Source organism: Urocitellus parryii, chromosome 8 (genome assembly GCF_045843805.1).
Source record: "Urocitellus parryii isolate mUroPar1 chromosome 8, mUroPar1.hap1, whole genome shotgun sequence".
Taxonomy (NCBI): Eukaryota; Metazoa; Chordata; class Mammalia; order Rodentia; family Sciuridae; genus Urocitellus; species Urocitellus parryii.
Genome location: NC_135538.1, coordinates 5227490 through 5244054, shown reverse-complemented (window position 1 = coordinate 5244054; position 16565 = coordinate 5227490). Strand labels below are relative to the sequence as shown.

General features: G+C 41.4%; 1 protein-coding gene across 1 annotated transcript in view; it reads left to right on the top strand.

Moving 5' to 3' along the window:
* The window catches only part of Pacrg (parkin coregulated), a 469717-nt gene that overhangs the window by 279667 nt on the left and 173485 nt on the right, over positions 1 to 16565 (top strand). Inside the window, exon 4 of the mRNA XM_026393151.2 lies at positions 5608 to 5757. Coding sequence (XP_026248936.1) covers positions 5608 to 5757 — 150 coding nt within the window. The remainder of the gene's footprint in view (positions 1 to 5607; positions 5758 to 16565) is intronic.

The following is a 16565-nucleotide window of genomic DNA, read 5'->3' as shown; positions in this document are numbered from 1 at the left end:
ACTTAACAACTATACAGCATTCATACTTTAAAAAATAACTATAAAGCTTTTTCTGAAGACAACAACAAAAAAAAATTAAATCAAAATCATGTTCCAAATGGAAAAAGTCAATATTAAGAATGAGAAGTGACCTTCAAATTATTCTCTAAATTTCTAGAATGCTAATAATCTAAGTGCCAAGAATTTTATAACTTGACCACCTTATGTTAAAATCTGTCTCAATAAATAAAGCATTGATTAAGAATAATCAAGAAAACATTGAGAAAAAGAAAAGGGAAATATTTACAATATATTGATGTTGTTTTTAAAAACTATGTTTAAAAAGCATATTTTTTAAAGAAACAAAATTCTATGTCTAAATACGCATGTGGAAAAAAGAATCTCCACGTTAACATCTAAGTGTAAAAATTTCCAATATTTTACCTGTTTATATTTTATTATGTAAATTGAGATTATAATGCAAATATGCTTTATAATCTTCTTTAATCATTTATATCATAAACATTTTCCTATTTTTAAGAAATATGATTCTATTACATGATTTATAATTGTATAATTTTCCCTTATATGGACTTTTATATTTTACTTAAAAATCCATTTCTTTATTCATATTATTTCTAACTATAAATGATATTGAATTTAGCATTCTTTCAGATAACTCTTTGTGCACATAAGCAAATGTCCTTAGACTAAAGGCCCCATGGTTGCAATTACTATGTTCAGTGTTATATGTATTTGGATGGCTTTTAGGTATGTTGCTGATCCACCCTATACAAAGCCTGGAATGATTTCTAATATGCTACCTATTAGGGTGCCTCTTCTTTCAAACCTGTTTCTACCCAGTGTTAAATTTTCAACAACTTTTTGTTAATATGATATTCAAAACTGATGCTTTATTTTGTTTGATTACCAATGAATTTGAACATTCTAGAATATTAATTGCTCATTTATATTTATTAATTTGCATATTATCTGTTCACACTCACATCCTTAACCCATTTTTATGGGAAGATACATTTTTATTGGATTGTGTTATCTATTTTTACATTAAGGATATTTACATTGAAAGAGCACGTCAAAAACATTTTTTAGAATTTATTGTTTGCTTCTCATTGTGTTTGTTGTTTCTGGTTTTGGAAAAGAACTACTAGAAATGTTTCTGCATTTTCTGATATTATAGCAGCAAATCATGTAATAGTAGAAAATGTTCTCATTTTGCAAAAAATTCATAGCGATAATGGATTTTATGCCTGAGAAAATCATACATGTAGCTCATAACTACTTAGGATGAATAAATTTTACCGCTTTGAGTGTAAATTATTTTTCCTTATTCTTCAGCAATTTCTCTATCTCTGGAAGCTCTGTCTGATTACAGTTGAAGGCAGTGAGCACTACAATAGAAATCCAATTTTCTGAATAGAAAGTTTCTACACTGTCAGTGAATTCCTTACATCAGACCCTTTCCAGAACTGTCCATCTCAAGTTCAGAGTCCTCACTTATGTCTCTACAATGACCCATCAGACAGGAATAAACAGCCTCTTCCCTTTCAAGATGAAGAATCACATTCTCTTTACATCTGTTAACAGACTTTTTCAAAGGAAAAGAGTTTCACTTCCAAAATTCTTTAATTCCATTTAGGACAGTAAGAACAAAAAGACTCCAATTGACTATTAAGTCTTAGTTTTCCAAGATGAAAAAGAAAAATAAAGAGACTGAGTGGAAGTGGACAGCATAGCCCCACCCTGCCCCCAGTATATGGAGTTAAGGCACCGTCATAGGGCAGACCCCAGCCTTATGTCACAGCCTCTGCAGAGGCCTTAAAGTCATCACCTGGTCATTCAGGAGGACTTCACATTCCATTTTAAATCCCATAAGAATCACAGTTCAGGCATTTTACTCATTTGGTCATTGTCAACCCAATTACATCTATCACAACTATGTTAATTAAATCAAGGTTGCAATTAAATTATTTCCTAAGAGCTATTATCACTATCCATGTTGAGACAGATCACTAGGGCACCCCCAAGTAGTCAAGTAGCAATACATATAGACATGAGCCCAATCAACAATTTAATATTTGTGTTGCTCTTACACAGCTCATATGACACATATCATATATATTACATATGTATACATATACATTCATACATACATGTGGCTTACAATCACCTATGAATAAATTTTACCACTTTGAGTATAAGTTGTTTTTTCTTATTCTTCAGCAATTTCTCTATATCTAGAAGCTCATATGTAATACATGATGTACATGAACATGGTATGTACGTATATATGAAGTTCATTCCTTAATCAATGTGTTCCACATGGTGAAACTCATCTCTAACAGTGGAAGTTGACGGACACACTCTGGGCTGGTTTTTGCAGCTTTGGGGATGCATACCCTAAAATAGGAACACTGTAATAAACCAGCATCCAGGAGCCACTGTAGCCACCAAAATCTTTTCCGTGACCACCACATTCAGGTAATTCTCCCTTCAGTGATCTACCATGGGCTCTCCTTCTTCTGACTTTATCATATCAACAGAAAGTGTTTTTTGAAAAAAAAAATCCACTGGAATGAGAACTAGATGCATTCAATCACGCATTCATTGTAGGATATAAAAATACAACACACCTGTGTGGTTCTGTATCTACTCCTTTCTCACTGCACAGTATGTGAAGCATTTAGCTAGTGTGAGCTAGTGTGTCTAGCAGTCCTGCAGTAAAAATGGGACAGAAGATGAATAGAAAGAAAAAGCAGAAAACCAGGATCTCACACAACTGATGCTTTCTGTTTGATCAGGCAAGACCTGCGGGGGGTCTTCTAGTTTAGAAAGAATTACTACAGCTTTACCCTCCTTTTATACCCACCTACTTGTCTCCACTTCCCAGTGATCCCAAGAAAGGCAAATGCAACAATGATAAGACCAGCTAGGATCTCTCTTTACTATCTGGGACTGTGAACCCAAGTGGCTCAGTGGAATCTGACCCGCAGGTCTGGAGCAGACCTGGGGAATCAGTCCCAGCATGCTGTCTCCTCCCCTGACTCTTCACCCACATAACATCTCTTCATCCCTGTCCCTGCATCTGGAAGCCTTCCCTGACCCCTAGGCTGGGCTGGGTGCCCCCTGTGTTTGGCTGCTGAAATATGCTCCTCTTCTTAAAAATATTCATCACACTTCTCATATTTGTTTAATATCTTCTTCCATACTACGTGATAAACCTGAGAGGGTGGTTCAAGACATCTGTCCTATCCGTTTCCATCTTCCTAATTTGTAAACAGTGACAGGCACATAATACACTCTCAATAAATATTTGATGGAGGATTAGCAAACTCACAGATGTAAAGTGCTCAGTTTAATTTTGGCATACGGCGGCTCTCATACTTGTGCTGGGAATCTTCATGCAGATCTGTGCAGTCCTAAAACCTAAACATGCTGGGCTTCGTGGGGAAGGCATGTCGAATGCCCACAGTCCTGAGAACAGCATTCTGCAGGCTCCTCAGCCTGACGGAGCTGGGTCTTCCTGGAAAGACAGAACACCTTCCAGATCACAGGCTGCCTGCCCTCTTCCTCCCGCCGACTCGGGGTACTCTGAAGCTTTATTCTTAAAGGTCTCATTACTATATCTTTTAGGCCAAATGATAGCGTTCTATTTTTAGTTGTTTTTCAGAAGTATAGCATGGCCTGAGAGTGAGTAAGTGCTGCCATGATGAGCGCCGTGTTTTCAAGCCCTGCAGTTATACCTGGGCGGGCTCCCCCAGCCGGGGCTGACTTCTCTCCATTACATTTGAGTTTGCTTTCAAACCAAACAAGAATGTAGCCTTGACCGGACCAGAAATTACGGGGCTTCTCAGAAGTATTCTCATGCCCCAATCCCTAGTTTGTTTCTAGAAGGGGAAAAGTTGACCTGTGCTTTATTTTCAAAAATGTCCTAGTGACTCTACAGGAAATACCTGTGAAACCACTAAGTGAGGCTTTGTATTCTTGGACTTTTAACTAAGAATTGAGTTTAATTCAAACTTACCCTGAGTGCCTCCCCCAGGGCCTGGCTAGTTTGTCCCTTATTCTTTAGGAAATGGGGTGGGGGTCTCTGAGCTCTGTGAGCAGGTGGTAGGATGACCACCTAGCCCCAGGAAGGGAAGTTCAGCAACAGTGGAGAGAGACAGCCACCCAGAGGGCACGCGTGTGCTCCAGGGAGGGGGTCCCCAGAGCCAGGACCCTCAAGGGATGGCAAGGAGGGTGGATGGAGACCCAGACCAGAGGCATGGCGGTGAGGACGGGGAGGGAGATGTGAGCTTCAGACACTGCAGTGCACAGCCACATCACTGTGCAACACGATGGGCGTGAGGAATGAGAAACGGGTCTGACCCTGAGTGTCTGAGAACTGAGCAGGTCGTGTCACCACTGAGCATGAGGAACGTGGCAAAAAGAGGATGTCCACAGAGGAACATGCATCTTTAGAACACGCTGATTTGAGGTGCTGGGAAATCGAGGCTGTTGGAAACGTGGGCTGGAGTTGGAGAACAATGCCAGCACTTTCCCACAGGTGTATTGACCAAAGCTTCAACCTGTTAACAGTCTAAGTTTTTTGTCCTTCCATAAATGACATGTGCTTTAAGATGACAGTCAATCCTTTTTATTAGAAGGTAGAACATCTTAAGAATAAGAGCCTTCGACTTCTTGGAGTAGCCCGGGAGCACCACACTTTATGAATCCTCACCTCTGACCTTTTATACCAGGTGCTTTGTATGACCCTTCTATTTAAATCATTTTAATCTAGTCATCCAAAAGCAAATAGGAGGTTCCCATGATGGAGGAAACTGGGGCCAAGAAAGTCTCAGTGAGTGGGCTGAGTTCACCCAGCCAGCCCCAGGGACCTGGTGGTGCAGCTCCAGCCCCTGGTGCAAGGCCACCTATGCCTCTCAGTCTTTCTCTGCTGTACAGTTACTTCACACTCAGAATTCTTCTTAAAAACCACTTGTATCCTTTGATCTCTTTTAACTCATTACTGTTGTTGTTTTTTTTTTGTTTTGTTTTGGTTTTTTTCCTAATTGAACACTTAAGATGTTTGCTCTCCTTCCCGACTTTCTGGAGCCTGTCTATAGACCCTTACATTCACTTCTACCAGGAATGTTCTTAGTGTTGGAAGCCAGTCTCTACTTTCTCCACGCATGTGCCCCACCCAGCCCTCCTTCCCCAGTATAGGTATGTTCTGTGGTAATGGCTTTAGGAAGAGCTTGGGTTATTAGCTGGAAGAGACCATCGTATAAAACATATCTGTTGTCAACACACACAGCGTCTTTTAAATCCAATGACACTAAGTGATCTTCTCACATCCTCTCTATGCCCTCCCAGTATCTTTCCCAAAAGGAGAATGAGCTGCATTCTTAGGGTTGGTAGGAAACAACGCAAGCTGGGACACTAAGTAGCAATCAAACCTGATGCTATCACAACTTTGGGGCTGCAGTGCACCTCCAGCTGTATAATAAAGATCCACCTGGGGTCCCCATAGAACATGGTCTAATTCAACACGTCCATGAGGCAGCTTCACTCAACACTAGAATTCATGTTCCGTGTTTCCTACTTGTTCTTTTTCCTACCATCCAGATGCCTTGAACCTCAGAAACCGGCAGGTCATCTGTGTCACGCTCAAAGTCCTCCAGCATCTGGTTGTGTCAGCGGAGATGGTGGGCGAGGCTTTGGTGCCCTACTACCGTCAGATCCTCCCCATCCTGAACATCTTTAAGAACATGAATGGTGAGTTGTCCCACAGGTCAAATGGCCTGTGAGCCTGGAGGAGAGGGGAGGGGTTCAAAGCAGAGCTCCCAGCCACACATTTAGGATTTACCGTTACCTAGGGACAATGATCTATCTGTTCAGAGATGTAAATAGTGTACTCCCGCCGGCCTCCTGCTCCCTAAGGAAATGGCAGTTGCCAATGTCACTTGTTACTCCTGGAACACACAGCAGCAAGGCTCTTCTGTGAGTGTTCAATAATTAAATTGTAAAGTTTATAAAACAGTTTTTGAACCTATTAATAGGCTTTGAATTTGTTGCTTTTCTTAATATTTAATAGTAATTCCTCCTTTAGATGCTTCCTATTAAGCTTTCAGTAGTGTTTTGTTGTTTTTTTAAAATCAATTTAGGATGAATTTTTTTTAAACATTGCTAAAATATGGCAGTGGGCTTGGAGCATTCAATAAATGTTCTTCTATTTTTAAAAATAATATAGAAAAATAATTTTTCTTATTTTGTTTTACTAATTATTTAATAATTTGTCATTAATAATTTGTAGTTACTTAGTGGATATGAGTGCTGGTTAAGACATATACATAGATCCATTTTTAAAATATGACACTCTGAGCTTTGTGATTATCTCTGAGCTCAGATAGTCTGCTTTATCCTATAACGATATCAACAAGTTTTGGTGATCTCTTGACAGGCAGCAAATGTCAATCTGTTCGTTGACAGTGTGATCCTCCTGAAACAATGTGAATCTAATTTTCTTTTCTGCTGCTCACTTAGAAGTTATGTATTTAACTTCTAAGTACATAAGTCAGCATGCAGAATTTATTCCTGACAGTCATGGGAATAATTTTTTAATTTAGTGTTTCACTGCATGAGAATTTTACAACATGATCTGCTCATTGTACATACAAGGAAATAAATAAAATAAAAGCAGAGTGGAGGCAGCTCTCCCACAAACAAAAATAACCTTTATTTGGAATCACTGTGTTTTATATTATTATGAAATTGGCTTTGAGCATAGACTATTCAGGGAATCATGGAATTCTCAGAAATTCTATTTAGCTGTCTTTTAATAGTGGGACTATTGAAATATCATTTAATATTATACTAGTAAAAAGGACTTCAGTGGGATCTTGAAGTTCAAAATTGTGTATGGGAGTGAATTGACATCCATCCCCTATTATCTGAAAAGCTGTGGTCAAGTAGGAATTGGGGCAAGATGGCTACTCTTTGAGAAAAGTAAAAACTGAGTTTTAGTCATTGAGTCTCTTACTGTCCAAGCTCGACACTTTTGTAATAGCATTCCTACTTTATGGAAAATACATATCCTGTTATTACATATTCTTAATTTGCAATTCTCATTTTTACTGGAACAGTCGCAAGCAGTATCCATGAAGTTACAGAGTGACTCCACCTGCCCAGGGTCAGTTGTGTTCAGCTATCACTAAAGATGTCATAGAGAGGAGATGAGAGAAAGAATGGAGTTATTAAAGAATTAGGAACAGCCACCCCTAAAAGTCTTCGTTGATATTTTTGAATTGTGTGATTCACAGATTTTCCTCAATAATCCTCACAGAAATATGTAATATATGTATCGCTACTGTTTCCATTGTTTTGTTATAAAACTTCCTCTCTAGCTTTTCTCCAGTGTGAACTTTGTCTCGTGCCATGGTTTGGATATGGAGTGTCCCCTAAGGTCTCATGTGTTAAAGGTCGGGTCCCCAGTGCGCCAGGTCACAGGTGGGACTGTGGGGGAGTACCTGGGTGGCCAGGGCTCTGACTTCACTGAAGGATTAATCCATTGATAACTGAATTGACTGGTTGGAAGTGATGGAAACTATAGGCAGTGGGGCATAGTTGGAGGAAGAAGGTCCCTGGGGTATGCCCTTGGGGACTATATCAGCCTCTGTCCCTCACTTCCCCCACCCCATTTCTCTTTCTCTCCGTGGCTACCGTGAGCTGAGCAGCCTTCTTCCACCATGCCCTTCTGCCGTGAGGTACTGCCTCATCTCAGGCCCCAAACAACCTACCCAGGCAGACAGGGACCGACTGGGCTCTGAAACCAGGAGCCAAATGAATCTTTCTTCCTTTAAGTTGTCCATGCAGGTATTTTGGTCACATTGACAGAAAGCTGGCTGGTGTGCCTCTGCTCCTGACCCTCATGGGAGAGGAGACTCTGCACATCTCTCTCCCTTGCTTAGGTGTACGGGGTGGGTGGCCACGACAGCAGGGTGTCAGTGCTCTTGCTCCACAGTGAAACCTGGAACTAGAATCTAGGCCTCATTTGGCATCCTTGTATAAAAGAAGAAACACATAGAGTGATGCTCAAAAGACAATGAGAATCTCCCCACATCCTCCAGGAAACCCACAGAGACAGACACCCTGGCTGAGAGCTCTCCACTGTCAAACAAAGCTATTGGTTCCTACTGCTTCTCATTACAGTTTTTCTTTGACTCTGTCACTCACAAATGTTCATATGCTTAACAAAGGAAGTGGTTGGCTTCAGAAATACACCGTTGAGAGTTTATCACTGTGGGGAATTTGCAGTTTATACCAGTCCTTTGCTGGTGTCAACACAGCCATCTTCTGGAACATTTCTCAATGTCTGCATCAGGGTTTCTACATTCAAGCCATTTTCTTGCCTGATATTTTCCTGATATTTGAGGGGGGGGGTGACATTAGCTTCAGCTTCATTTTCTCCTCCTCTAACAAACCTGTCACTACAAAGCCACGATGTGGTTTTCTATATTTTCAGAGGGTCCTATTACAAAATTGGAATATTCTAGCTGGAAAAACTTAAAGCACTTCTTCAAAGTGGTTCTCTTATCCTAGATCCGGTTCTGCCAGAAGCAGCTTATCACAAGATTTCCATTTACAATTACAGTAGTATTTTTACTAGAAAAAATGATTTAGCTTTAATAGTATTTTAATAAATCCTGCTTCATGATTATAGATATGCTATCCATATTCACAGAACCATAATACTTACTTTATTTAAGCAGATGTCTTTACTGGAATATATAAGTATTTACAATTAAATCTATATTAGATATTTACAGTATGTAGCATTAGATAAGCTTACCCTAATTTCCCATGTATGTGAGAATGATTTCCCACATTTCTTTCTCCTCTTTCTCTACTTGTCTTTTATGTAAATCAATATCTTGTTAAACTCAGATTCAAATGTATTTCTTTTAAGTCTTGCCACAACATCCTTTTTTGAATGAGAGCATATATAAATGACAGAAAGAAAGAATGAGAGAAGATTTCCTTTCCAATATAGTGACGCTGCCCCTGTGTGTGTCCCCTTGAGGTGCAAACTCCAGTCTAGCTTTTCTGTCCGGCCTCTTGTGATGTTGAATGAGCTTTCTCTGAGGAGTCAGGGAACTGGGCACCCCTCTTGCAGGTGCTCACAGTGAGGAGAGCCACACTGTAGTCTGGCCCGGGGGCCATCAAGGATAAAGTTGGGTAGGGGGATGGGTAGTGCTTGGAGCATCCGTTCATGCTCCGTCTACACTGTTGAAGGCGTTAAAACTTACACCCAGCCCCAAAAGATTATCTCTGCTCCAGCAAAGGGGGTGGCTTCATATTTTTATTTGCAAGTAGCATTTTTACAAACTATAAATAAGCTATGGTTAAAACTACAACAGCTGATAAGTCTAAGATGTGACTTGTACTGAGACATACAGAGAACACTGTGGAACCAGGAGAGATGCCATATGACCTTTAGCAAATTGCTAATTTCTCTGATCTTCAATTTTTCTCATTTATATAAAATGTGTACAATAATATTTTATGAGGTTTGGCATGAAAATTACAAACAATGAATCCATGCCCCTTCACATGGAGCCTGACCTTGACTGGGTTAAATAAGATAGCCACTATATATATATATATATATATATATATATATATATATATATATATAATAACATATGTAATATTATGAAAATATGTTTCATGACCTGATTTAAAACATGATAATGGTATGTCAGATATACATAGCAGTATAACCAGATGGTTCACAGTGTGGTTGGGGCTGGGGCACTGCACCTTGGTCCTTCCATAACCTGTGAACGAGGTGTGGCCTCCTGGGCTCACCAGCTCCATCGGTCACTTTTCTGGGGAGGACTCATCATGCTGGTGACTACAGATGTCAGGTGAATGGCCAGATAAGTTAAAGAACTCATTCAAGGATAAATGCTTTTCAAACCCATTCTTACCTGGTGTTATCCCAAAGCTGGGACCTGTGACTGGTGGTTGGGAATTCCATATCTGAAAATGAGAAGGCTGCCTGCGACAGATGGGGAAGGCCAGACAAAGGTCCTCTTTGGAAGATCCAAACTGATATCCAAGCCCTGGAGCTTATTTCCCTGAATTTAAACAATGGATTTCCGATGGATGTCTAAAACATGCTGGCTTTGTAATGGGGTGGGAGAGAGAGTGTGGAGGCTCTGGGGAACATTTCTAGAATGCATTTGTAATACAGTCGATGGCAATTTCATCTTTCCCATGCTCTTGCACAAATGTTATTAAAGGTTACAGAAAATTAAGACAATAGGAATGCTCGATTTATAGCTTTCAGAGATGAAACTACAAAATTAATGATGCGGTATACTACATTTGAAGAATATGAGCCAATAAATGCCATTAAAATATTTACAGCTAAAATGCAGGCTGTGCCAGTGGAGCAGGGCTCTCCAGTGACCCTGTTTCCTTGTTTGGTGTTCTTTGTTTCTAATTGCACCAGTAGCACCTGAAACAGTTCAGACTCCAGGTATCAGAGACTCTTGATAACATCAGAAATTATGTCATGAGTATGCAAAAAAGTCAATTCAATAATTAAATTTCCATGCTCCTAGAAATCACCAGTCTCAGGATCAGCCCACCACTATTGACTAATAAAAGCCCGTTAAAAGATACTTCAAATTTTTAGTTCAAATTTAGGTACAATCAAACATATACATAATGAGAATGCATTAAAATTGCAAAATTTTAGGGTGTTTGAACCAGTGTTTTGATCCTGAATGTTCTGTGGCTTCCAACAAATAGAAACAATTCTTTTGTGCTGAATATTTTTTACAACAAGGTCTTGTGAGACCCTGAGCTTTCTCCAGCTCTGTGTGCCCATCTCTCAGGTGCTCCCATGGCTTCTGTGAGTCCTGAGCTCATGGAGGAAGGCTGATGAACTCCGGGGAGTGGATTGTTTACCAAAAAACAGAAACAAGAACACTTTAGATATTCTGCCTTCAAATTGACTTGTATAAAGGTGATCTCTCTTCACTGAGATTTAGTTTAATTTTGGAATTAAGGTTTATTCCTCAAGGAACTCTAGACAGTTTTGAGTTCATGATTTACATATTGGAAATTTGCTTCAGAGTTCTTTGGAAATCATCAGGCTTATTAGATTTGAAAACATTAGCTTATTCTAAATTCATTGAAGAAATTATTAGAATTGCTGCCACCAAATTTCTGAAAATTGTGTTTGGAATGATCATGTATAAATGTAGATTCTCCGGGCACTTCTCCCATCCAGACTTGACTAGTTGATCCAAAGAGAACCCTCAGATCATAACAAAGCTGTAAAATATGCCAAGGCCCCTTGGTTTGAGCATCTCTGCCATTTACTAAACTATATGATGACCGATTTCACAGAGGCAAAACATTTTAATCGGGTTTTCCTTATCTTGTGTGGAGTGTGGTGCATGAGGTAGAATTGGGTGCTTGATGTTTGTTTGTGTGCAGTTAATTTAGTAACCCGCCTACGTGACCAACGTATGTTTGTTCTGTCTTGTCCTGAGTGGCTTCGGTTCCTTGGAGGTAGTCCATTCTACTTCCAAGGGGAAAGGTGCATCCATCTGGCGTGCAAATCCAGCCCATGCCTGGGTTTCTGTCTGCCGTCTCTCTCTAGTCTAAACGACACAGCACAGCATCTAATCCCTATTCCAAATAGTAGGCCCTCAATAAATTGAAGACACCTTCCCTTCTTCCCAATCTTGGCTTTTCCAACATTCAAGCAGGGCTTCCAGAACCTGGAAAACCTCTAGGGATAGAGGTGGAGGACCCACAGAGCAGCCCCAGGAGACTGAGGTCCCAGAAAGGGCCCAGGCTTCCAACCTCACTTGCTGCCTGCCTCCCTGGGCGGCACATGAAGGCCTCTTTCCCATTATAAAATCCACAAATGCTTCCCAAATCCAGTGCATTCCGTCTTCACTCAGACTGCTTCATTTATTCCCAACCAAAATTCACTTGTAGAATTAAGTTGGGGAAGTTCGGAGTCACCTACTGCTCTTCTCTGTAGACCTCCTTGGAGACCTCTGCCCAGAAGGAAACTTTCTCCTCAGAGTCCACCTGTGTCTCGAAGCATGAACTGGTAGAATGATGCCCAGAGAAATGGGAATCCCTCTCTGAAGGGTAGTGCCCTGTGTCAGCTCCCATGTCGGCCACAACAAACGTCCACCTGCTGAGAACACAGACAGCAGAACTTTCCTGCCTCAGCTCTGGGAACTAGCATTTTAAGACCAAAGTATGGATAGGACCACACTCTCTGAAGGCTCTGGGGAAGACTCCATCCCTGCTGCCTCTGATCTGGTGTTGCCAGCGACCCTTGGTGCTCCTAGACTTGTAGATGCATGGCTCCAACCTCAGACTCCATCCCACGACGGCTTCTCCCTGTGTTTGTCCCTGTGTTTGTCGTCTCTTCTTCTGACACCAGTCCTCAGATTGAGGTGGGGCCAGCCTTATTCCAGTATGACCTCACCCAAAGCCCACCTAATTACTTTGGCAATGACCCTAATTCAAAATAAAATCACATTCTGAGGCCCTGGAAAGAACATGAATTTGGGGGGACACTATTCAATCTAGTACTGACTGAATACCTCTGTCCTGACTGGTGGGGACATCAAATCAGTCTTTTGTAAGCAAAGTCGCAGGCTTGTTCTAACCATGTTGAGAGCAAGACCTATTGAGAGTTCCTGTGAACAACAGAAGCTGTTCCTTTTCCCGTCAGCAAGAAGGTTTGTACAGTTAGAAAGGAGAGGGAGCCAGGTGAGTTTTGAGCGAGGGAGATGGCAGTTAATCAATTTTTTTTTCTTCTGTAAATCTGCGGCCAGCCTGTCAGTGGACCCCAGGGAACCCAGCAGTGTGGAGAACTGTATTCCTTAAGCCTGTCCCTGCCGGAGCCAGCTGGACAAAAGACTCAGGCCTGTCCGTGCCCAAATGGGGCTTAGAACAGTAAATCAGGGGTCTCCCTGATAAACATGGCAGGAAAGATGCTTTGGACGCCTGGAATAATTATGGAAAACAAGAAGTGGGACACTGTGGAGTGGGGGAGGCCAGCATTGGGAGCAAGGGTTCTGGGTTCCAATCCTGTTTCCCAGATGAGTGATCTTTGATGAGTTATACAGCTCCTCTGTGCCTCTCTCTCTCCTTAAAAAGGCAAGTTATTTGGAGAGTTAGGTCAATAAACCCTCAGAAAACTATACAGAGGTCCTATGCCGGAGCATCAGCCTGGAGACAGTGGAGGAAGGAATGTGGAAAGTGAGGGACGGTGCTGGGCAGGTGAGCATGTGCTCAGTGAAAGTGTTCAGTCCGTGTTGCAGGTCCGCGCTTCCTGGAGGGTCGTGGAGGAAACTAGCTGTATGCTCTTTCCAAGAGCATTCAGTGAAATCCATTGGAATTAATATATTAAGCAAAATAAACTTCAATATATTAAGCAAAATAAACTTCAAGAATCAATGTCTTTACTATAACACAGAAATCACATTTGTTTTCTAGATGCTAATAATTCCTATTTGCACAAATAAGACATTATAAACAAATTTTCACTTCTCAAGCCCCCTTCCCCCCCCCCCGCCCCAAAAGCAGGCTTAGCTGCTCCCTGGACCCTTCACTTCATTTCAGAGGAGGGTTGAAGTACTTAATCATAATCCAGATCTAGAGGATGACCAAGAATTTCCTGCCCTCGTGGACAATTGAAATCTCATCCAATATCCAAGACAGATGTGGCTCTTGCATTTGCAGTTTAAATTTAAGTCTGTATCTTCCCACATCACAGTGTCCATGTTCCTCCCAGGCATCCAAGTTCTGTCTGCATTGGCCACCACGGCTTCCCAGCCTCACCACTGACCTTGAAGAAACAGAACTGTCAGACACCAAACTGTAGGTGAATTCAGGGCCCCAGCACATCTCCATAGTCCCAGACTAAAGGCTGTTTTGGTCAATAGAGAATGATTTGCATTCACTGCTTCTGGTACCGTCCATAAAGGGCAACTGCTGTTGGAATCAGGCTGGAGACAGAGCTGGACACCTGTGCCACTGCCTGCTCTTAGGATGGGCTGTATGACCTAAACCTGATGCCTGGCCTTGGGTGTCCATTCCACTGCCCAGTCAGGGACTCTTGGGACATGGTTTTGTTTTTGCTCTGGATCCAAAGTCTAACATCACATCCTCCCAGTACCTGGTGCTGCTCATTCTGCAGAATGAATTGCTGTTTCATCTAGGTAAACCCTATTGGTCCGCTGCTTTTTGTGTCTGTCCCCTCACCGGGGCCCAGATGCAGGCAAAGATTCATTGGGGACAGCTGGATAGTTGCTCAATTTCTTGGAAAAGCCATGTTTGAAGTATGCTTTGTTATCCCTCCCATCCCTTCTGAAGTTACCCAACAAGGATCTAGGGACAAAAATCACTTAATTCCAACCGGTTTCCAGTCCTTGGCCAGTAGTATCCCTGCTGCTAGCTGGAAACTGACACATTTCTGAATTGGAGATATCCACCAATTAGCTGAGGACTTCAGGATCTGCCTAGAGAAATCTGTATACTAGGCTTTAATGTGTTTAATAACTCAAGGGTCCCACATGCGCAGGTATGCAGACACCCACCCCAGAGAAAACAGTGTTCTCATCTATTTACACAACTCAAAGTTTTATTCAATCTGTGCAAGAAAGCAAACAGGGGTTTGAAGCTTTAATTTAAGGAGGCTTCTATATTTGATCAGTTCATAATTTATACTTCTTAAATCATTTAAGATATCACCTATTCTAAATTTGCTGATAATTAAGGTCTCATTCTCATTTTCCTTGATATGCAAATCTTTGAAGGGCACCAACAAATGATATTTTAAAGGTCTCTTTGCAGACATTGTGGAGAATATAAGAATGTCACCAAGTGCAATTGTTATGTTGAATAGTGACTATTCATGACATAATGGAGGCAAGTTTAAAGGGGGTGGGCAGGAGATAAAAAGTAAGCTGGATTCCGTGGGGGAGCTTTTCCCAGCCCTGCATGAACTTAGGGCCCCATTGTTCTGTTTCCAGGATTCTAGATATTGCTGGAAACTGAGTTACCCCCAGTATTCTCTCCTCACTGAGCTGGGGCGTGGGAAAGGGGGGTGTGGCTGGCTCCACCAGGACTTCTCTTTTCTTACTTGGCACCCCACCAGGCCCAACTACTAACTCTGTCCTGGTTGTTGTCAGAATGGGAACAGATAGGGGAGGATGGGAAGTGGGAGCATCTTCACTCACGACTGCCGTCCAGTGAGGGCCTGGCAGGTGTTTAGGGCCAGCTGGGGTGCAGCTGGCCAAAGCCTTTCAGGCACCCCACCACATAGTCGCAGCTACTCTAGGTATTCCCTGGGCCTCTGGGTGTCCTGTATTCCCCGGGCTTCTTGGGTTTGTTGGGATCCTGCTAGGAATCCCTAATTCACAGGGTTAAAATGACCCCCACCAGCACTCACTCCCTTGTGCAAATTAGACTCACCCAGCCTGGGCACTGACCCTCCCTCTCTCTCGGGGAGAGCCCGCCTCTGCACTGCTGCTGGTGGTCACCTACAGGCTGCAGGAGTCCCAGATTCCTTGGCCAGGACTGCTGAGGCGTGGCTCCCACACTTACCTTGACCCTGAACCTCAGGAGAGCCGTGTTTCAACACCCTGCCACACTTATTTTGGTTTATTTTAGCCAAACATGACACTGCAGGAGGAATTTTTCACTTAGTATGAAATCAGCTTTCCGTTTTTATTGTCTTCTATCAAAATCTATATTTTTCACTTTGACAGAATGGAACATAAATAGCTCAGCATACGCTTAACCATCAATGAAGGTGGAATTGAAAAATACAATGGACATATTCCCCAGAAAAACTGCAAATGTTATTGATATTTCCTTGCTTGCCTGCTGGCTGCATTATGTTCTCATGTACATCTTGAATTAATGTACCAAGTAATAAAGAAAAAAGTAATGGTGCAGTGTTATTATGACTAAGCTCTGTTCCAAGCCCTCCAAGATCAATTTGCTCTTTCTGCTCTTAAATACATTACTTTATTATCAGCTTTTTGTGAGCCTATTTATATTCATTTTGTGGTGGTCATACAATGATAAAAACAATCATTCTGTACACAGTGACTTTTAGCTTAGATTTTGCAGATTTGTTACCACTCTGCCTCTGTTCACCCTACATTTTATCTTAGAATTTATTTCTTGAAATTTGAAGTTATTTTTATCACAAAAAAACTAGTTAAAGATGCAATATTAAAGTTTTAAAAACAAGAATATCATGGGCAATTATCGCTTGATAATTCTCTCAATATTTCAAGCTTTGTTTTGACCTGTGGGCAAGTTGATATTTATTTATAAGCCTAAAGGATTATGGGGAATTTCTAACAGAAATCATTGAATATTATATGGTTTTTGTGTGTGATTATGTACTAGAAATATGGTAAATAACCTGCAAACCAAATGGCTTAAGGAGTTCTGTTCAAGGAGCAGTGAAAATATGTTGCTCTTTTAAAGTTTCTTTTAATGCTCCTCCACTACATCCTCAA